This window comes from Neophocaena asiaeorientalis, unplaced genomic scaffold (genome assembly GCF_003031525.2).
Source record: "Neophocaena asiaeorientalis asiaeorientalis breed wild unplaced genomic scaffold, Neophocaena_asiaeorientalis_V1.1 scaffold364, whole genome shotgun sequence".
Classification (NCBI taxonomy): Eukaryota; Metazoa; Chordata; class Mammalia; order Artiodactyla; family Phocoenidae; genus Neophocaena; species Neophocaena asiaeorientalis.
In genome coordinates this window covers 2225867-2248966 of record NW_020172457.1, presented here as the reverse complement: position 1 = coordinate 2248966, position 23100 = coordinate 2225867, and the positions used below count along the sequence as shown (strand labels likewise).

Below are 23100 nucleotides of genomic sequence, written 5' to 3'. Positions count from 1 at the left end.
TGAAACTGTCATCTGAAGGTCACAGTAACCTTCCAGAATCAGTCCTCATTCACCTCGACTGTGCTGCACCGGGCATTGTGGAATGCCTGGAAAGATTAACTCATCACTTAGCACTTCTGTGTTTTTTCTGGAAGCAACTAAAAATTCAGGCTGCCTGAGTTCAAATCCCGGCTGGAACTACAGCTTTCTAGTTGTGTGACCTTGAACAACTCTTTGATTTCTTAGTATTTGGGTTTCCCCAACTATCAAATAGGAATAATAGTAGCCATCTTATAGATAGTAAATACGTATTATATAAATAAAATGTCTTAGGGAGTTAAATGAGATAATGCATAGTAGGTGTTCAGTAAATGTTGGATAGATTGACAGATGGATGATGGGTAGGTAGCTCATTCTAACGTTCACATTTATATTATAATATACATGCTATTTATATTTGCTGGTATATCCAAAATAAGACAGGAAACCAGGGTACAGTATTTGAGTATTTTACCTTTGTTAATCAAGTCAAGGAGGGGCTAGAATTTGATTATCTTTGAATGTATGTTTTCTATAAGTTTATATTTGTTCTTTTTCATGCCTTTTTACTTTTATGTGGCTTCCTGTTATTAATTTTTTCTTTGAGTAAATCACCTTAAAAGAGAAATCAACTTGTATTGGTTGGGTTAAGGAAAAGAAAGTTTGGGTTTTTTTTTTTTTTTAATGTGTATCGACTGTAGAGCATGGAATAATATTGGGTCCTTTGAACAGAAAGAGAATGTTTCAAAATATACAACTGGGAAATAAAATTCCTGGGGAGACTATGACCTGGAGTAAGTCTTCCATTGGAGGTTCTTATTTCTCCATCGGAGGATTTGTGAGTGGTTGGTTTATTTCTTAAAAGTCGGAAGCCCTTACACTACCTCTCTTACTTGAAGCTCTTCTCCCTTAGCTTTTCTAGTACTTGTTTCTAGTACCTCTGTCAACCCCCATGTGCCAGCCAGATCCATCTTCACCTGACACCATTTTTGCCAGGAGAAGGCACAGTATGGGGTAGTAAAGAGAACATTGAAATGGGAATCAGAAGACCTGAGTTCTTCTTTTTTCCCTTCAAATCTCATTTCTTTTTTTTTTTTCTTACTGTTTTTAAGATTTTTCTATTTATCCTTGGTTTTCAGCAATTTGATTATAATGTGTCTCACTGTAGTTTTTGTCATCTTCTGTTTGAGATCTGTTGAGCTCTGGATCTGTGGGCTTATAGTTGTCATCAAATTTGGGACTTTTTCTGCCATCATTTTTTTCTGCCCCTCCCCACCTGCTTTGGGAGCATCAGTTGCACGTATACTAGGTTGCTTGATGTTGTCCCACAGTTCACTGACTCTCTATTCCATCACTTCCATCTCTCTTTCCTCTGTGTTTTATGTTGGATAGTTTCTATTGCCATGTCTTCCGTTTCTCTTCTTGTCGTGTTCACGTTTTCCTCTGTGTTCTTGAACATAGGAGCATATCTATAACGGTTATTTTAGCCTCCTTGTCTACTAGTTCTATGCTCTGTGTTCTTTCTGGGTCTGTTTCTCTTATTTGGTGCTGGACGTATAATTTGGGTGCAGCATTGCATGCCGGATTCTGTTGTATTCTTTTAAATATTGCTGAGCTTTGTTTCGGACACATTTTAGTGACTTAGAATTATGCCATTTACTTCAAGCTTTCCTTCTAGGATTTGTTAGACATGTTGACATGTCCAGGGCAATCTTTAGTCCAAGGTTAACTTGGCCTCACTATGGTGCCAGTACCTTTCTGAGGACTCCAGCAGATCTGTTGGGTGTCCCACTCTAGCTGGTAGAAACATGAACCATTCCTGCCCCTGTGTGAACTCTGGGAATTCCACCTGCTCTTTCCAGGTAGTACTTTCACCAGCCTTGCGTGTTTCAGCTACACAGGCACAGATCAGAACTCAGCCAAAGATTTGAGGGGACTCTTGATGATCTACAGAGATCTCTCTCCCTCTCTGGATCTCTCTCCTTCTCCCTCCTTCTCTCCTCCCCCCTTCCTCCTTCTCCCCTTTCTTTGTGCAGCTCCCCCCTCTCCACTATTTTGCCTCATAAAACTCTAGCTACCTTAATGTTCCAAAACTCCAAATTCTGTCTTAGCTCAGCAAGGCTTCCAGGCACTGTTTAAGTATCACCTTCCTGCATTATGGCCTGGAAACACCAGCTGGGGCATCCATAGGGCCCACTTCATTTATTTTCCTTCTCCAGTATCTGAAAACTATTGCTTCATATATCTCCTCTTGTGTAAACCAAGACCTCAAGCTATTTTATACCAAATACTTTAGTATTACTTCTCTGCAGAGCAAGAGCATTTTCTTATCAAAATAACATTGTCGGGGCTTCCCTGGTGGCGCAGTGGTTGAGAATCTACCTGCCAATGCAGGGGATATGGGTTCGAGCCCTGAGTCTGGGAAGATCCCACATGCCGCGGAGCATCTAGGCCCGTGAGCCACAATTACTGAGCCTGCGCGTCTCGAGCCTGTGCTCCACAACAGGAGAGGCCGCGATGGTGAGAGGCCCGCGCACCGCGATGAAGAGTGGTCTCCGCTTGCCGCAACTAGAGAAAGCCCTCGCACAGGAATGAAGACCCAACACAGCCATAAATAAATAAATAAAATTAAAAAAAAATAATAAAATAAAATAACATTGTCACTGTTTCCAATGTTAGCAGTAAGTTCTTAATATCATGTAATATCTAGTCCATTTTGAAATTTCCCAAATGTTGCAGAAATGTTCTTCACAACTGGTTTGTCCAAACGAGGGCTCCATCTAGGACCATAATTGTTACGTGGCTTAAGAGAATTCGACTGTGGATAGCAAGTTGCTTTCAGCTCTAGAATTAGGATTCTGAGCTCCACTACCTAATATACTGCGCTGCTTCTCTCCATCTGCAGGAAAAAGCCCTCAGCTTGTCACTCAGGCCTTCCACAAGCTGGTTCCCCACTGTCCAGTCAACCCTTTCTCATCCTCCAACCACCCTTGACTTCTCTTTGCTATTTGTGACCAGCTCACTCCTCATCCCCAGGCTTTGCCTACCTCTTTTCTCTAGCCTGAAATACCTTGTTCCTTCCTTTCCATGAATCCAAACCTGACCCATCCTCCAGATCCCAGTTCAGGCTCCCCAACTCCTATTCTCCTCCATTGTCTTTTGCACTTTCATCTCTTGGAAAACCATTTGTTTCTTGTTCTGAATGATGTTATCCCAACTAGATTATCATTATCCCCTGGGAAAAGAGACCATGCTTTATACCAAGAACATCGCTTGGCAAGAAAAGAAGTACTATATCTGCTAATTTTGTTGCTAATATACTTCTGTCTCCCTCCTAACATGTAGCACTATGTAGTTTGCAGGATAGTAACTTTAAAGTGCTTTTGAATTATGTGTGTGGTATGTGTGTGTATGGGGGGGAGAAGGGTGGAGTTGGAGATATTTCTTACAAGTGCTAATGCTCACCTATTCGTTGATTTATTTCTTCTCTCCGGGTTCCATTACATATCAAAGGGAATTGATAACCTGTCCATAGAGTTAGATTGATTTGATGTATATAAGTCAACAAACATTCCTTTATTATTTAGTGTTAGCTTGGTAAACAAAGATGCCCTCGGGATTTCATAGTCTAATTAAGCACTGTTGTATACTTCTTTCCCCTTCCCTGCTATTTTGTTTTGCTCTGAATATGAAGTCACAACCTCCTAAATAAACGTCATAAAAAGCCAGCTGTACTTATAAGATATATTAGGCACAGATTTTATTCAACCACAAATGATCCTCTACTCAAAATGTTAAAAATAAACACTATTTGTAATTTACATCATATGTATTTTCCAAGTTTTCACTCAGCAAATAAATTTTATGACCACTTTTGTGAATTCTAAAGGGATATAGTTTTTCTGATTGCCCAAAATTTGACCTCATATTTTCTTTGTTTAAGCCTACTTATAAATTCTACCTAGCGCTTGAGGCTGCCAGAGCTCCGAATGTATTTCCCAGTTGGTTATATTAAGTGTATTTGTCTTTTTCTGAATGGTAGAATGGAACCTTTTGAAATTATCTTCCTACACTTGGAGTGGATCATCTAGTGATTAGTGACATCAGATTGGATTAATTTGTTGTATTTTCTTGGTAGGGAGGGGATATTCGAAATATTTAGGTGTCATGTGTGTATGTGTTGTAAAAGGACCCTGAGGATCTAGCTTCGTACTGCTTCTCTGAGCCTGCCCACCCTGTCTGCACACACACATGCACACCCTTCATCCCCAGCCGTGAAGAACCACGTGCAATTCCCCGAATCCCACACCACTTCATGTTCATGCTGCTCCATCTGCCAGAAGTGCTTCCCTCCCCAATCTTTGTCAATCGACAAGTTGCTGTTTATCTTTCTGGACTCAGTTCAGTTGTAACTTCCTCTTTCTCAGGACTCCCTCCACCTCTTCGACCCCAGTTCAATTAACTCTTTCCTCCTCTGTGCTTCTATTGCCCAATATACAGATGCCCAAGGTAGCAGCACCTATGAGCCTTTATTGTCCTTGTTTGTGAACTTATGTGTCTTCTGCTACTAATATCTAAGATGGCAGGAGGGCAGGAAACTTGTCTCATCTGGCTTTTGATCTCCTAAGTTAGCCTAGTATTTGGCATAGAGGAAATATTTGCTTAATAAATCTGTATCTATTTAATCAATTCGTTAAATTCCCAGCTCTTTCCCCACAAAACGTCTAAGCCTTCTCAACAGTTCTCATCTATAGCAGTGGTCTATGGTAGTATTGCCAACAGTACTGCTACATCTTCACATTTTAAAAATATACCCTAAGTGAAAACCATTATAATAGAAGACTTACACACTCACAGATGGTATTCTCAGACAAATTTTTGAAGGGGTGCCTATTCATTTGTGTGATGGTTGGACATAAATTGTTTAAAATTGAGATTTAACATGTGTGCATGTAACCACCGACCAGATGTCCCTCCCAGTCCCCCCTCCTCCCTTGCAGTGGGTATTAATCTGGGTTCTCAAGTGAAACAGAACCATCTCTGGGGGAGATGGCTAGATAGATAGATATGTTCTAGGTGTTTCTAACAGGAGGACCTAATGAAGGTTAGGGAGAGTCTTCCCACACAGAGGAGTTTTTAGCTGAGACCTGAAAGATAAGAAAAAAGTACTCTAGGAAAGGAAGACAAGGGACAGTACTTTGCAGGCAAGCGCAAAGCCCTGAGAATGAAGAACTGAGGCAACGCCACGTAGCCAGATGTTAGACGAGCAAGAGGAAAATGGCAAATAGTGAGGCTAGAGGGGTAGCCAGAAGCCATGCCATGAAGGGCCCTATGGGTTATATGAAGAATATGGGGCCTAGTGCATTAAAGAGCTTTAAGTTGGTAGAGACATAATCAGATAGAACTTTAAATTTTTTCTTTTGATGTTAAATTTACAAACTGCGAAGTGCACCAATCCCAAGTGCAAAAAATTTTGTACGCATGTTTTTACTCGTGCAATAGCTACCCACTCGAGGTATTTCCAGCACCTGGAAGGTTCTCCCCTTCCCATTCAGGACCCACCGCCTCCAGGGGTGGCCACTGTTATGACTCCCATCACCAGAGATCACTTTTGCCTGTTTCTGAACTACAGTAATGACAAAAGTGTAGTTGTGCTGCTTTGTGTCTGAATGCTTTCACTCAGCATGCACGTCCATGTCACGTGCAGTAATAGTTCATCCTTTTTCCTTGCTCTGCAGTGTTCCGTTGTATGAGTATACCACAGTTCATTTGCCCATAAACTATTGATGGACATAAGGACTACTTTTATCACTTTTTTAAACTATTATAATTAGAACTGCTATGAGGACTTGTGTTCATGTCTTTTTGATGGACATAAGCACTCATTTCTGTGGGAGACAGAACTCTTTTTTTTTTTTAAAGATTCGTAAGTTTTTTTTTTTTTTTTTTTTGGCTGCACTCGGTCTTCATTGCTGCACATGGTCTTTCTCTAGTTGCGTTGAGCGGGGGGCTACTCTGTTGTGGTGTGCAGGCTTCTCTTGTTGCAGAGCATGAGCTCTAGGCGTGCGGGCTTCAGTAGTTGTGGCTCATGGGCTCTAGAGCGCAGGCTCAGTAGTTGTGGCGCACGGGCTTAGTTGCTCTGCGGCATGTGGGATCTTCCCGGACCAGGGCTCGAACCTGTGTCCCCTGCATTGGCAGGCGAATTCTTAACCACTGGGTCGCCAGGGAAGCCCAGACATAACTTTTTAAAAGATTACTCAGCTTTTGAGGTGGAGGATGATTAAGAAGAGCATAGACGTGGCAGTTTCCTCAGTCACCAACTCCCCGGATATGTAGTCTTTTACCAGTTAGCTTATTAAAGGAGCAAACCCATTCAGAATATTATAAACATCACGCAAATCAAAATATAGATTAAAAAACAGAAAGCAAAATTTCCTTTTGATTTCTGTCATTACTGTCATTGTTGTAGTTGTTATCGTTTATGGCCAACCACAACTTAGAGCTGATGGTAATTGGAAGGACAATATGGAATGACAAGTTTTGGTGACCTGTAGTTGGATGTGTCCCCATAAGCAGAAACATTGTTGTCATCGTCAGACATTCATGAAGCCCTCTCCCTCCACAGTTGCTGATGTATATGTATGGTGTAGTGGGGTGTGTCTCAAGTGACGAATGGATTTACTCTATGTTTTCTTTCAAATTCTTCCTAAAGTAGTTTTCCAGGACCCTAGGTTCTCTGCAGCGTCTCTGAACCATCCCTGATTCAAGGGCTAAAACAGCACACATACAGAGACTGCATTTTCCAAACTAAAGTTTTATGAGTTTATACTTCCTGAATTGTGTGTGTATATATATTTATGGATTTCCATTATAGAAAATAATACAGTCAAGTGAAATTAGGAATGTTTTGGTAGCAAAGTCTAAGACTTTTAGTCATAATAAATGTTCAGTCTTTAGAACCATGGGAATTAAGGTACAGTAATGTAACAAAGAGGCCATGGTCTGATTCCACTTTACCAAATCAGGCTTTTGACCCACTATTTTACATTAAAATTATACTCTAAATCTGTCTTTTCACTCTGTTCTGAATGTGCATTAATTCGTCCAATAAACGTCTTTTGAGCACCTTCAGTGTGCCAGATACCTTGCTCCTAGGCAGTAGAGATATGAAGGTATAGTCACTGATCAAAAGGATTTTGTAGTGTGACAGAAGAGACTGTAAATAAAGAAGTGAACCAGTGGTTGCCATACCCCATCAGGGCTTGGGCTAAATGGACAAGGTCTTCAGTGTCCAATCATCTTCATTCATTCATTCATTAAAATGTTTAAGTTCAGAACCAAAGAGCTGGTCCTTATATACTGTCCTCTTATTTTAGATTGCTGATATATCCCTCTAAGAAACTTTAGTTGTTTATTTTTCATAGCAGTGTTGTTATTTTTTCTTTTATTGCCTCAGCTATCCTCGGATTTTTTTTTTCCTTTTCTCATTTTTCATGTCATGCTCAGACTTATTACCTGGTAGTAGGTTGCAAGAAATGAGAATTGAGTTATTTTTAAACAAATATCAATCATTTGTGATATGTTTAATGGAAATTATAATGAATAAAATCAGGGTTTTACTTATTATGAAGTCATTATAGTCAACATTGGCAATTCCCCAAATTAATAATAAGACAATAAATCATTTGTGATACCAAAGGGATCAAATAACTAAAAACAGGATTGACCTTGTTAGAAATTTGATATTTTCAGTATTTATCTGTCAGAGCCACTGATTTGGAAATTGTTGTAAATTCTTGGAAAATTGAATCTTTTCGACCCTGTAAAAATATGCATCATTTGGCAAACTACAGTGTCATTTCCCTTGAAGAGAATGTAGTGATTGATTATCCAGAGTGCTACCATGACAAGGTAAACCAACCAAATAGCTAGAAAATTGTATATAATCGTATAGCATCACATAAACTAATCATTCCCTGCAGGTACTTCCTGTTTATCTCCAGGGGATATTCCTCTATGTCAACAATCTCCCCTTCCTCTCCGACTGTCACCAGCACAGTTCTCATCACCCAAAAACACAGGCATAAATACAGACCAAACTGAACCACCCAAAGAGACTTCCAAATGCAAAGATGCCTGTATCTAGTATCCCTCACATATATGACATCCCTCACATTATTTATATGGGTTGACATTACTAGTCCCGTTTCTTTGATTAGTAGTATTGTCCTGAAGATCCTAAGAAATTATAAAACAAGCAAAAGAAGGGAAGGATGGGAAGGTTTTAGAAAATAAGAACACTTGTCTCACTTTTGAGAAGTTGATAATCTAATCAGGAAGAACAAACACACCTAAGATGACCTGGAACAGTTACACAGTATTCCCCAAGTCTGCAAGCACCAAGACACCGATTGAGCGATGAGGGCCAGTAGAGTAGAGGAGCCATCAAATTATCCTTGGTTACCAGAAGGCTAGATGGAGCCATCAGAAAGGAAGGGGCTACCCAAAACTGCCCCAGAGTTGATTATCAGTAGCGTAATTGGGAATAGAACCAGGCCCTTTCTCTCAATAATCTGAGCAATTTCTTTGTGCTCATCTTCCCCGCAGTGTTTGTCAGATTTCAAACGGCTTTTGTTAGGATGGCTGCACTCTACTCTCCTTTATTCATTGCTGTCCACGTGTTGTAGGATATCCTGTGCTCTCAATCAGGATGAGGATTTTTGATTCTTCTTAGCAGCATGGGGACATGTAGCTAAGCAGAATCAATTCCTGTCACTCACACACAAACACAGAGAAACAGGATTATGGATCAGGGTGAAGCTGCAGTGCTTTAATCTTAAAATCAATACAGAAAAGGAAGTTGAACTTGTGGGGATTCTATAGAGACTGTAATTTGGTTTCCTATGCAGTTGCCTTACACGGTATAACTGCTCCTTCCTTTTCACCTTCTGATTATTTTACTTGGAGTGTGGGGAGAGGAGAAGGAAAGAAGAAACCTCTAGAACCCAATAGTCCTGAATAAGCATGCATATGTAAGCTCGTAGCTCAAACTGATCCTCCGTTGTGTTGAGAAAAGCTGTACATGTTTATCCATTCTTTTTATGTTTAGAAGAAAAAAAAAAGCTAACCCAAACGCCGTACCCCATAGTCTGTATTTAAGCATAATAAAATGCCTTTGATTATTTCAAAGGTTAGTGTCAGGCTGGAAAAAATATTTTTAATGTTTACTTTTATGGCTAAGTCTACATTGCTTATGGAATTCTATATAAATAAATACATATTCATCAAACCGGTTATTGACCAAAGGATTCCAAGCTTCTAAGCCTGTGATTAATATTTACTCCAGTGTAATTGTGCTTCTTTCAAAAGAGGCATGAACTAATGGTTTAAACAACTCTGTCTTTTCTTAACCAGAGATTTAGAATTTATTGAATATGACTCTTTTCAGATAACACCAATTTACTGTACAGTACCATCAGTGTCTAAGATGGGCTTATTTTTTCCCTTGGATATTCCTTTAGTTCAGTTTAAAAACATGTCTGGGTGTCTTTGGACACTGCTCCTACAGTGACAAAAACAACAGGAAATACTATGATCTCGTGAGAAAAAGTTTGAGGCAGAAAGGTATAGCTAAAAGAGCAAAGTCTGGAGCCCTTGCTTTGTTTCTTTCTTTTTCTAAGCCTGTTTCCTCCTCTTTACACTGGGGATGATTAAGGGATTCGGCCGATAGGTAGGTGCGTTGAGAGGATTAAATGACGTAAAGCGTGTAGAGTGCCTAGCTCAGCTTCGCACTTGTAAGAATCTAATAAGTGTTCATGATTATTCTGTGAGTTTCAAGTGAGGTGACATATGCTGTATATGTGAAAACATTCTACAAGCTGTAAGGCACAATACAAATGTTAGTTGTTATTCTTAATAGATTGATGGTTTTGAAACTTTAAAAAACAAATCCTAGAAGGCTTTTTCTTTATGCTGCCTGTCATGAGTCCCTAATCTCAAAGTATAACCCTGGGGGTGATAAATCAGGCTCCAACTGAATATGCATTTGCTTTCTTAAAAGCCGCAGAGATATCTTGTAGATGCCAAGAATTCCATGAAACCAATAGGAAATTCCCTGTCCTGTGTCCTTCCGTAAAAAACACTTTCTCAGGTCTTTGGAAGATTAGCACTATGTAAGATAGTTATTTTGTTGTTGTTTTTCAGGAGTATTTTTAAATGTCACATCCTTCTAGGAAAGCTCAAGTGTCTTAAGTGATCACATCCTTTCAGTAGCCCTTCCTTATCGTAAACATTACTCGAGTCAAAACACTCATGAGTTTCTTTGTCCTCTCTGTGTTCTTTTCCAGAGCACAATCATTGTAGAGAAGACAGTGCAAGACCTCATGAACCTGATGCATGACTTGAGTGCCTATTCGGATCAGTTCCTCAACATGGTGTGCGTGAAGCTACAGGAGTACAAGGACACCTGCGCTGCAGCCTACAGGTAGAGCTTCTGTTGGAAGCTAAGCAACATCAATTTAGAACTTGACCTTTGGGGTGGTGGCTGATACTGCCCTTATAGCCTAACCTTCCGTCATTGTAGAAAAGGACCATCCTTGAGTTTGTCAAGAGGCCTGATGAGAACATGTGCCAAAGAAGTAGTCTCCTAGACACACGTATAGTCATACCAGCAGAGGGAATGGAAGGTACAAAGGGACAGAGCCACTTAGGGCTGCCTTTGGGTGGCTTAGATGAAGTGTCAGCCTTGATTTTTATGCAAGTCTAGAATCATAAGATGTGTCTTCCTCAAGGAAATTCTGGATCTTGATTAGCCCCTCTTGTGATTCTAAAAGATCTTTAAAGTAAAGCAATTTTGAACTCTTAGTAACCCTTAATAATCTATAATATGATTTCTTTTTAGTCTGTTGAAACGTATTCCTCCTGATGTTTGACCTATAGCCTTCCTACTGTCATGAAAGGATGGTTACCCTGTTTAGCATCAATAGAAATGAAAAATCATTGTTATGAACTTGAAAACCTTTAGTTTTCCCTCTGATTTCTTTTCTCTGAGTTCACAAATCTCTTTGAGCTTGTGGAAGAGATCATAGCACCTCTTGTAAAAAGGTAATAATAGGAACAAATTATGGTCTGGTTGACAAGACATGAAACAATTAGAGAAGAAAAGAATGTATAATAAAATACTAAATTTTATGTGATGTATAATTAAGGATAGATGGGTACAGTATAGTATATCATCAGGTACTACTTGTACAATACAGACTTATAAGAGCAGAAGGAATAAAACACGAAAAAGAGTGACAGGCTGATTGGAGTCAGGAAAGATCTCACAGAACGAGAGTTAGGTTCTGGACCTTAGAAAGATGGGTGAGATTTAGGGAGGTGGAAAGAATAAACAGGGGCATTGCAGGGATGAAGAAGAAGCACAAACATAGTTGCCTGGTATTCAGAGGGAGATTAAAGGTGGAGGAGGTTTGAATGAAACAGAGTTCCTAGGAGAAGGTAGTAGGAAGTAATGTTGAATAGGAAAAGTAAGACCATATAACAAAGGATCTTGAAAAATAAGACTTGGGAGGCTTCCCTGGTGGCGCAGTGGTTGAGAGTCCGCCTGCCGATGCAGGGGACACGGGTTCGTGCCCCAGTCCGGGAAGATCCCACATGCTGCGGAGCGGCTGAGCCCGTGAGCCATGGCCACTGAGCCTGCGCGTCCGAAGCCTGTGCTCCGCGACTGGAGAGGCCACAACAGTGAGAAGCCCACGTACCGCCAAAAAAAAAAAATAATAAGGCTTGGAAATTTAGATGTTGACTAGTAGATGAGAAGGAGCCATTATAAGTAAACCAGGGAGCAGTGTTCAGGGAAGATTAATCTGGCCAAGGAATATAACATAGATTAATGCTTAACCTCCTTCACTCCTGCAATAAGTAATATTTATCCACAGTTACAAGAACCAAATAAAGAAAAGAAACTCAGAGAGATGCATTCCCAATAATATTTTACTTTTTTTGTTCAATAATTATTCATCAGGAATGATAATACTTTTAGGTTAAAATCATACACATAATCAACAAGTGTGCTATACGCAGTTGTGTACCAAATGATAATTCTAATGGCACTTCAAACAAAGGGTATGTTAACATTTAGTCTTTTGGTAAAGAAAATTTTAATTTAAATTTTTTAGATTTTAATTTGTACAAATAATTTATTTTTTGCAGGAAACTACAAATAGAGTAATGGTAAAGTACTTTAAAGCATAAAGATGTATTCCAATAGGATAAAACTTGGTGAGGAAATGAAATAGAAATAATAACTGAAAGAGAAAAATGAAAAATACCTAACCATTAAAAAAGAGCTTATTTTTGTGTATTTTAAATGTATCATGGTAGATTTCAAATCCCTATGGTATTGAGATTCTATTGGTTACGCTTAAAATAGTGATTTAAAGAGTCAATATTTATAATGTGCCAAAATTTAATATTTTGTAACCATTAAACTAAAAAAAAACAACAACTAAATTTCAATTTTAAAATGTGGGAAAGAGAATATAGTTTTTCAAAATTCCTTTAAGAGATACCCAAACGAAAAATTTAAAAGCCACTGCCCTTGTGTTAGTTGTCTAAGAGTGGAATTTCTGGGCCACAGAGTTAACTCCAAAATGGTTGTGTGAATGTCACATCTACCAAATGACAGTCAAATAACATACTTTAAAAATTTACTTTTACTTTAACCTGCATTGAATTTTAAGCTTTTTTTTTTTAAAGCAAGGCATGTCTTCTTTTTCTTATATTTCATTAAGGGCAACCCATAATTTCTAACAAATAATAATGCCAGTGAGTATTAATTATAATGGAGATGTTACCTAACCTGCCCAAGATATAGCAAAATTGACAATAGACCCTAAGTCCCACTGATGGTCATTTATATATTATTGTTGTTCTTGTTATTTTGAAAGAAATCTTTTTAAAAGTTTGTATAGCTTGGCACCTTATTGATTGTAGGTGACCTTTTCCTCATTTATGATCCTGCCTCACAACAAGTCAAGTGATAGGAAGCTTACTAAATCCACAAAGCGGAGTGGTCACCGTTGAAGTTTCTTGTTTTGAAACAATATTCAGATTGGACATAGTTCTTATTTCTGTAGTGATTCCAAATCAGTTTCATCCTTACACATGAAAACCCTTCAAATATGTGAAGATGGCTCTCATGGTCCATTTAGTAGTTTTGTTTTGTTTTTCTTTTCCCCTAGACAGAACATCCTTGGTTTCTGATACGTCCTGGGTCTGCAAACCATCCCACTCTTCCTTCTCTGTTGCCATTAGTCTGGTAGTATCTATCTTAAAAAAGGAGTACTCCACTCTGAGCCCAATGTTCCAAGTGTGCTCTTGTTCTTCAGCAAAACCACTGCCTTCTTTGTGCAGGACCCAGTGCCAGACACACATCATTGCATGTGAGTGTGTCGGAATAAAGAAGTCCATCAGTTACAGATTATACCCTTAATGAGCTTACGTCCTTGGTTGAGGATAGAAAGGAAAATAGGGGACAAAGAAATCAGACATGTATCCACAGCATCAATTTATGACAGAAAATATGGTAAGATAGGTAATGATGACATGCTCTAGGAGGAAGAAATTACTTAAAGAGGACAAGAGAGGTTTGGTGAAGGTTACAAACCTAGAGTTTGTGAAGAATGAGGAGGATTTAGACAGGATTAAAACTGAAGGAGCTAAAGGAGTGAAGGAACCAGAACAATGTCAAGGTGGTGGGGAAGAGCAGGAAAAGGATGAGCAAGTGATGAATGTTTGGGTTTTGGAAAAGATGGCTAAGCCAAAATGGAGGCTTTTGAATGCCAGGCTTAAGGAACGTGACCTTTCAAAGTTCGGTAGTGGGAACCACTGAAGGTCAGTAAACAGGGAATTCCAGGGAAGACCTGTGCTTTAGGGAGATTTTTCTGAGCTTTGTGTAAAATGGATTGGAAAGGCAAGAGTGCGGAGGTGGAGGGGAGAGAGGCAGAGAGTGCCTGAATTAGAGGAGAGGCGGGGGAAGCGGAGGGGAAGGGGCAGACCAAGAAACGTAAATTAAGGGGGTAAATTTGTAGGGCATGGCCACTGGTTGGCTGTAGGGAATAAGGAAATATAAGAAGAAATAGTAGCTGAAATTAACCTTATCTTTTCTAAGCTATATTTGCAGGGATTTTTTTTTAACTTAAATTCAAGATCTCACATGTAGCCATTAAATTTAATGTTATTTTTAGCTCATCATTTCAGTCAATTGAGATATTTTTGAATCCTCATTCTGTCATCAAAAAACCATAGCTATTCCTCCAAATTCCATGTCATTCTTCATTTTATTAGCAATCTTTTAGTTTCTTTGTGTGTGTCATTTTTTAAAATGTTCAACAGGACAGGGCTAAGTTGAGAGTTTTGGGGGACATATGTCTTGAAACTTCCTTTGAGATTGATGACCATATATTACTCAGTACTTCAGGGGTTCATATGTTTTCTTTTTTTTTCTTTTCCACTCCATAACTTTTAGTATATTTTTTTAACATCTTTACTGGAGTATAATCGCTTTACATTGTTGTGTTAGTTGCTGCCTTATAACAAAGTGAATCAGCTATACGTATACATATATTACCATATCTCCTCCCTCTTGCATCTCCCTACCACCCTCCCTATCCCACCCCTCTAGGTGGTCACAAATGACCGAGCTGATCTCCCTGTGCTATGCAACTGCTTCCTACTAACTATCTGTTTTACATTTGGTAGTGTATATATATCAATGCCACTCTCTCACTTCATCCCAGCTTACCCTTCCCCCTCCCCGTGTCCTCAAGTCCACTCTCTACATCTGCATCTTTATTCCTGTCTTGTCCCTAGGTTCTTCAGAACCATTTTTATTTTTAGATTCCATATATATATGTTACCATACAGTATTTGTTTTTCTCTTTCTGACTTCATTCTGTATGACAGACTCTAGGTCCATCCACCTCACTACAAATAACTCAATTTTGTTTCTTTCTATGGCTGAGTAATATTCCATTGTATATTGGAATATACATCTTCTTTATCATCTTCTTTATCTTCTTTATCCGTTCATCTGTCTGTGGACACTTAGGTTGCTTCCATGTCCTGGCTATTGTAAATAGTACTGCAATGAACATTGTGATACATGTCTCTCTTTTTTTTTTTTCCACACACACACACACACACACACTGTATTTTATTTTTATAAGAGATAAACTGACACCAAGCATTGTAAATGGATGACCACAACAAAAGCAACACTGATTGCAATTACCCAACACGAAACACACTCATACTGTGTCATAATATTGACATTCAGTCCAGGAATCCTCCACTGTTACAGCTCCTTTACTTTTCAGTGAAAATTGATTTGTATATTTTTTGCCTCTGAGTCCTTGTGGGATTTTTATTTTTGATTCAAACAGAAAGTCACAAAAATTATAATCATCCTCATCAGTTCACTCAGTCCCGTGTAATTAATTTTTTTATCTTGATCTTTTGTTAGCACTTTTATGAATTCATCAGTTTTCCATTAGAGTTCTGAAAATGCTTATCCATTCAGTTCAGCAGTATAGTCAGTTACCAGAAACCTGTACTTGTCAGACTCTTTTCCATGAATTCCTTGAAGATGAAACCCTTTTATAGGAACATTTTTGCAAAACCATCAGAGTACACCCAGAACTGTCTGTAAATGACAAAAAGACTTGAAAGTGACCACAGTTAAAGATTTGATGAAAGTTCATAGTAATGCAATAGACAAGGAAATTTAGTTATTTCTGAGATATACATTTTAAAGTAATAACTAGAATTATGACTTATAACATTATACCAGAACATATAAGACCTTTAGAAATTTCACATAATGTCTGAAACATTTATATTAACATAGTTACATACAAATAACCCAAAGAAAGTTTAGTATTAGTTTTTTGTTTGTTTTTTTATACTGCAGGTTCTTATTAGTCATCAATTTTATACACATCAGTGTATACATGTCAATCCCAATCGCCCAATTCAGCACACCAACATCCCCACCCCACCGCGGTTTTCCTCCCTTGATGTCCATACGTTTGTTCTACATCTGTGTCTCAACTTCTGCCCTGCAAACCGGTTCATCTGTACCATTGTTCTAGGTTCCACATACATGCGTTAATATACGATATTTGTTTTTCTCTTTCTGACTTACTTCACTCTGTATGACAGTCTCTAGGTCCATCCACATCTCAACAAATGACTCAATTTCATTCCTTTTTATGGCTGAGTAATATTCCATTGTATATATGTGCCACATTTTCTTTATCCATTCATCTATCTATGGACACTTAGGTTGCTTCCATGTCCTGGCTATTGTAAATAGTACTGCACTGAACATTGAGATACATGTCTCTTTTTGAGTTATGGTGTTCTCAGGGTATATGCCCAGTAGTGGGATTGGTGGGTCATATGGTAGTTCTATTTTTAGTTTTTTAAGGAACCTCCATACTGCTCTCCATAGTGGCCGTGTCGATTTACATTCCCACCAACAGTGTAGGAGAGTTCCTTTTCTCCACACCCTCTCTAGCATTTATTGTTTGTAGATTTTTTGATGATGGCCATTCAGACTGGTGTGAGGTGATACCTCATTGTGGTTTTGATTTGCATTTCTCTAATGATTAGTGATGTTGAGCGTTCTTTCATGTGTTTGTTGGCAATCTATATATCTTCTTTGGAGAAATGTCTACTTAGGTCTTCTGCCCATTTTTTAATTGGGTTGTTTGTTTTCTTGATATTGAGCTGCATGAGCTGCTTGTATATTTTGGAGATTAATGCTTTGTCAGTTGCTTCGTTTGCAAATATTTTCTCCCATTCTGAGGGTTGTCTTTTGATCTTGTTTATGGTTTCCTTTGCTGTGCAAAAGCTTTTAAGTTTCATTAGGTCTCATTTGTTTATTTATGTTTTTATTTCCGTTTCTCTAGGAGGTGGGTCAAAAAGGATCTTGCTGTGATTTATATCATAGAGTGTTCTGCTATGTTTTCCTCTAAGAGTTTTATAGGGTCTGGCCTTACACTTAGGTCTTTAATCCATTTTGAGTTTATTTTTGTGTAAGCTGTTAGGGAGTGTTCTAATTTCATTCTCTTACATGTGGCTGTCCAGTTTTCCCAGCACCACTTATTGAAGAGGCTGTCTTGTCTCCATTGTATATTCTTGCCAGCTTTATCAAAGATGAGGTTACCATACGTGTGTGGGTTTATCTCTGGGCTTTCTCTCCTGTCCCATTGATCTGTATTTCTGTTTTTGTGCCAGTACCATACTGTCTTGATTACTGTAGCTTTGTACTATAGTCTGAAGTCCAGGAGCCTGATTCCTCCAGCTCCATTTTTCTTTCTCCAGATTGCTTTAGCTATCCAGGATCTATTGTGTTTCCATACAAATTGTGAAATTTTTTGTTCTAGTTCTCTGAAAAATGCCATTGGTAGTTTGATAGGGATTGCACTGAATGTGTTGATTGCTTTGGGTATTATAGTCATTTTCACAACGTTGATTCTTCCAATCCAAGAACATGGTATACCTCTCCATCTGTTTGTATCATCTTTAATTTCTCTCATCAGTGTCTTATAGTTTTCTGCATACAGGTCTTTTGTCTCCTTAGGTAGGTTTATTCCTAGGTATTTTATTCTTTTCGTTGCAGTGGTAAGTGGGAGTGTTTCCTTAATTTCTCTTTCAGATTTTTCATCATTAGTGTATAGGAATGCCAGAGATTTCTGTGCATTAATTTTGTGTCCTGCTACTTTACCAAATTCATTGATTAGCTCTAGTAGTTTTCTGGTAGCATCTTAGAATTCTCTATGTATAGTGTCATGTCATCTGCAAACAGTGACAGTTTTATTTCTTCTTTTCTGATTTGGATTCCTTTTATTTCTTTTTCTTCTCTGATTGCTGTGGCTAAAACTTCCAAAATTATGTTGAATAATATGTGGTGAGAGTGGGCAACCTTGTCTTGTTCTTGATCGTAGTGGAAATGGTTTCAGTTTTTCACCATTCAGAATTATGTTGGCTGTGGGTTTGTAATATATGGCCTTTATTATGTTGAGGTAAGTTCCCTCTATGCCTGCTTCGGGAGAGTTTTTATCATAAATGGGTGTTGAATTTTGTCAAATCTTTTTCTGCATCTATTGAGATGATCATATGGTTTCTCTCCTTCAGTTTGTTAATACGGTGTATCACATTGATGTATTTGCCTATACTGAAAAATCCTTGCATTCTTTGGATAATCCCCACATAATCATGGTGTATGATGCTTTTAATGTGCTGTTGGATTCTGTTTGCTAGTATTTTGTTGAGTATTTTCGCACCTGTGTTCATCAGTGATGTTGGCCTGTAGTTTTCTTTCTTTGTGACATCTTTGTCTGGTTTTGGTATCAGGGTGATGGTGGCCTCGTAGAATGAGTTTGGGAGTGTTCCTCCCTCTACTATATTTTGGAAGAGTTTGAGAAGGATAGGTGTTAGCTCTTCTCTAAATGTTTGATAGAATTCTCCTATGAAGCCATCTGGTCCTCGGCTTTTGTTTGTTGGAAGATTTTTAATCACAGTCTCAATTTCAGTGCTTGTGATTGGTCTGTTTATATTTTCTATTTCTTCCTGGTTCAGTCTCAGAAGTTTGTGCTTTTCTAAGAATTTGTTCATTTCTTCCAGGTTGTCCATTTTATTGGCATAGATTTGCTTGTAGTAATCTCTCATGATCCTTTGTATTTCTGCAGTGTCAGTTGTTACTTCTCCTTTTTCATTTCTAATTCTGTTGATTTGAGTCTTCTCCCTTTTTTCTTGATGAGTCTGGCTAATGGTTTACCAATTTTGTTTATCTTCTCAAAGAACCAGGTTTTAGTTTTATTGATCTTTGCTATTGTTTCCTTCATTTGTTTTTCATTTATTTCTGATCTAATCTTTATGATTTCTTTCCTTCTGCTATCTTTGGGGTTTTTTTGTTCTTCTTTATCTAATTGCTTTGGATGTAAGGTTAGGTTGTTTATTTTAGATTTTACTTGTTTCTTGAGGTAGGATTGTATTGCTATAAACTTCCCTCTTAGACCTGCTTTTGCTGCATCCCATAGTTTTTGGGTTGTTGTGTTTTCACTGTCATTTGTTTCTAGGCAATTTTTTGATTTCCACTTTGATTTCTTCAGTGGTAACTTGGTTATTTAGTAGTGTATTGTTTAGCTTCCATGTGTTTGTTTTTTTTACGGTTTTTTCCTGTAATTGATATCTAGTCTCATAGCATTGTGGTTGGAAAAGATACTTGATATGATATCAATTTTCTTAAATTTATCAAGGCTTGATTTGTGACCCAAGATAAGATCTATCCTGGAAAGTGTTCCATGAGCACCTGAGAAGAAAGTTATTCTGTTGTTTTTAGATGGAATGTCCTATAAATATCAATTAAATCCACCATGTTTACTGTGTCATTTAAAGCTTGTGTTTGCTTATTTATTTTCATTTTGGATGATCTGTGCATTGGTAAAAGTGGGGTGTTAAAGTCCCCTACTATGATTGTCTTACTATTGATTTCCTCCTTTATGGCTGTTAGTACTTGCCTTATGTATTGAGGTGCTCCTATGTTGGGTGCATAAATATTTACAATCGTTGTATCTTCTTGGATTGATCCCTTGATCATTATGTAGTGTCCTTCTTGGTCTCTTGTAATAGTCTTTATTTTAAAGTCTATTTTGTCATATATGAGAATTGCTACTCCAGGTTTCTTTTTTTTTTGGTACACGGGCCTCTCACTGTTGTGGCCTCTCCCGTCGCGGAGCACAGGCTCCAGACGTGCAGGCTCAGTGGCCATGGCTCACAGGCCCAGCCGCTCCGCGGCATGTGGGATCTTCCCGGACCGGGGCATGAACCTGTGTCCCCTGCATCGGCAGGCGGAGCCTCAACCACTGCGCCACCGGGGAAGCCCTCCAGGTTTCTTTTGATTTCCATTTGCATGGAATATCTTTTTCCATCCCCTCACTTTCAGTCTGTATGTGTCCCTAGGTCTGAAGTGGGTATCTTGTAGACCACATATATACGGGTCTTATTTTTGTATCCATTCAGCCAGTCTATGTCTTTTGTTGGAGCATTTAATCCATTTACATTTAAGGTAATTATCAATATCTATGTTTCTATTACCATTTTCTGAATCATTTTTGGTTTGTTATTGTAGGTCTTTTCCTTCTCTTGTGTTTCCTGCCTAGAGAAGTTTGGTGGAGCTGAATTCTCTTAGCTTTTGCTTGTTTGTAAAGGTTTTAATTTCTCTGTCGAATCTGAATGAGATCCTTGCTGGGTAGAGATCTTGGTTGTAGGTTTTTCCCTTTCATCACTTTAAGTATGTCCTGGCACTCCCTTCTGGCTTGCAGAGTTTCTGCTGAAAGATCAGCTGTTACCCTTATGGGGATTCCCTTGTATGTTGTTTGTTGCTTTTCCCTTGCTGCTTTTAATATTTTTTCTTTGTACTTAATTTTTGATTGTTTGATTAATATGTGTCTTGGTGTTTACTCTTTGGATTTATCCTGTGTGGGACTCTCTGCGCTTCCTGGACTTGATTGCTTATTTCCTTTCCCGTATTAGGGAAGTTTTCAACTATAATCTCTTCAAATATTTTCTCAGTCCCTTTCTTTTTCTCTTCTTCTTCTGGGATCCCATAATTCAAATGTTGGTGCATTAATGTTGTCCCAGAGGTCTCTGAGACTGTCCTCAATTCTTTTTTCTTTATTCTGCTTTGTGGTAGTTATTTCCACTGTTTTATCTTCCAGGTCACTCATCCATTCTTCTGCCTCAGTTATTCTACTATTGATTCCTTCAAGAGAATTTTTCATTTCATTTATTGTGTTGTTCATCATTGTTTGCTCTTTAGTTCTTCTATGTCCTTATGAAACGTTGCTTGTATTTTCTCCATTCTATTTCCAAGATTTTGGATCATCTTTACTGTCATTTCTCTGAATTCTTTTTCAGGTAGACTGCCTATTTCCTCTTCATTTTTTGGTCTGGTGGGTTTTTACCTTGTTCCTTGATCTGCTGCGTATTTCTCTGTCTTCTCATTCTGCTTAACTTACTGTGTTTAGGGTCTCCTTTTCGCAGGCTGCAGGTTCATAGTTCCTGTTGTTTTTGGTGTCTGTCCCCAGTGGCTAAGGTTCGTTCAGTGGGTTATGTAGGCTTCCTGGTGGAAGGGACTGGTGCCTGTTTTCTGATAGATGAGGCTGGATCTTGTCTTTCTGGTGGGCAGGACCACGTCCAGTGGTGTGTTTTGGGGTGTCTGTGAACTTATTATGATTTTAGGCAGCCTCTCTGCTAATGTGTTGGGTTGTGTTCCTGTCTTGCTAGTTGTTTGGCATGGGGTGTCTAGCACCGGAGCTTGCCGGTCATTGAGTGGAGCTGGGTCTTAGCGTTCAGGCGGAGTTCTCTGGGAGAGCTCTCACCGATTGATATTACATGGCCCTGGGAAGTCTCTGGTGGTCCAGTGTCCTGAACTCAGCTCTCCCATCTCAGAGGCTCAGGCCTGACAGCCAGCCAGAGCACCAAGACCTTGTCAGCCACACAGCTTCTGGGAAGTCTGAGGTCTTCTGTCAGCATTCAGTAGTTGCTCTGTAGGACTTGTTCCACATGTAGCTGTATTTTTGATGTATTTGTGGGGAAGAAGGTGATCTCCACGTCTTACTCCTCTGCCATCTTGAAGGTCCTCTCTCGTCACACAGATCAATCAAGGAAAAGCTTAAAGGCAGATTTAGGGAAATCTTCCATTACTCCTGTTGCTAGAGGATCCACATTTCATCTGGAAAGGACATAAATCTGGCAATCTCACTTCTGGCCTAGCCCATCCACCTTTTTTCTCTTTGTGCTTAGTCTGTTTCACTTGCTCATAGCAGGCCCCGTGCAGAGGCCTTGCCCCAGCCCTTCAGACCAGAGTTCCTCGTGAAATGGCTCAGCTTCGGGCGTGCACTGAAGCTGCTCCTCACCGGACGCTCAACTCAAGATCTCATGTGTTTTTCTAACAATAAATCCAGACTCTAGTTCGAGAGAAGTCTCGGGGGCCTAAATTTGAATACCAGCTTTTTCACCTATTAGCTATATGACCTTGAACAGCCGCTCAGCCTCTCTGTGCCTTAGTTTTCCCATCTGTGAAAAAAGATAATAATAGTTTTTCCCTCATAGGATTGTTTCGAAAATGTTAACCTTTTAGAACTGTTTTAACAAAATATTAAGCCCCACCTCCCAAATGATTAGCTGCTATTTTGGTAATGACAGTGAGGATGATGACAGAGATTACCTTTACTACCATCTATGACCACACCCTATATTGCCTCATCCACTCTATAAGAGACTTAAATTTCTTACTGGTGTTCTCCCAGTTCTTGGAAAATACCCATTGCTTTTGGTTCTTGGTATATTGTGGTCATCAAGCATCATGATCCTTCCCCGAAGAGACTCTACCGCTTTGGTGTCCCTCATGGCCAAATTCTCTGGAATGATGTCCACTTATTGGTGCCCACTATCACATCATTCCTTATACAGGGTATTATCTGTAGTAGTCTCCTACAGTTGCTGAATTACAGGCCCTGGATGAATTTACCTCAGGGTTGGGAAAAGTAATTCTGTGAAGCTTTGAAGGGAATTAAATAGAAAATCATTTACGTAGTTGTTACACAACAGCGTGCGCACGCACACAACATATAACCCCATGGTGCCTTTTACCTATTACTTAATCAGGTTTTCCAGGCTCGGAAGAAAGTGTTTCCTCATTGTATGAGTCTGAAGATGCAAAGTGTCCTTACTTCCTCTCTTCCCATTTGTTGCCCTCCCCCAGATTGGCACCTGCTGAGGAGTAATTAGGGCAGTCCTAATTTGGACAGCCAAATCCTGATTACAGTGACAGGAAAAACAGGAAATGTTCTAGTTTTGCTGCCAGCAAATGACTGACTTAAATAGAAATCCATATACAATTCAAATGATCCAAAATGCTGTAACACTGGGGAAGGAGGAAGGCTGCAGGGAAACATTTCCATCCGATTCTTTCTCAGCAGATATCTTTTACTGAAAGGATCCAGTCCATAA

The 23100-nt window shown here is 39.0% G+C and overlaps 1 protein-coding gene across 1 annotated transcript in view; it reads left to right on the top strand.

Moving 5' to 3' along the window:
* The window catches only part of EXOC4 (exocyst complex component 4), a 793839-nt gene that overhangs the window by 612210 nt on the left and 158529 nt on the right, over positions 1–23100 (top strand). Inside the window, exon 12 of the mRNA XM_024737973.1 lies at positions 10365–10501. Coding sequence (XP_024593741.1) covers positions 10365–10501 — 137 coding nt within the window. The remainder of the gene's footprint in view (positions 1–10364; positions 10502–23100) is intronic.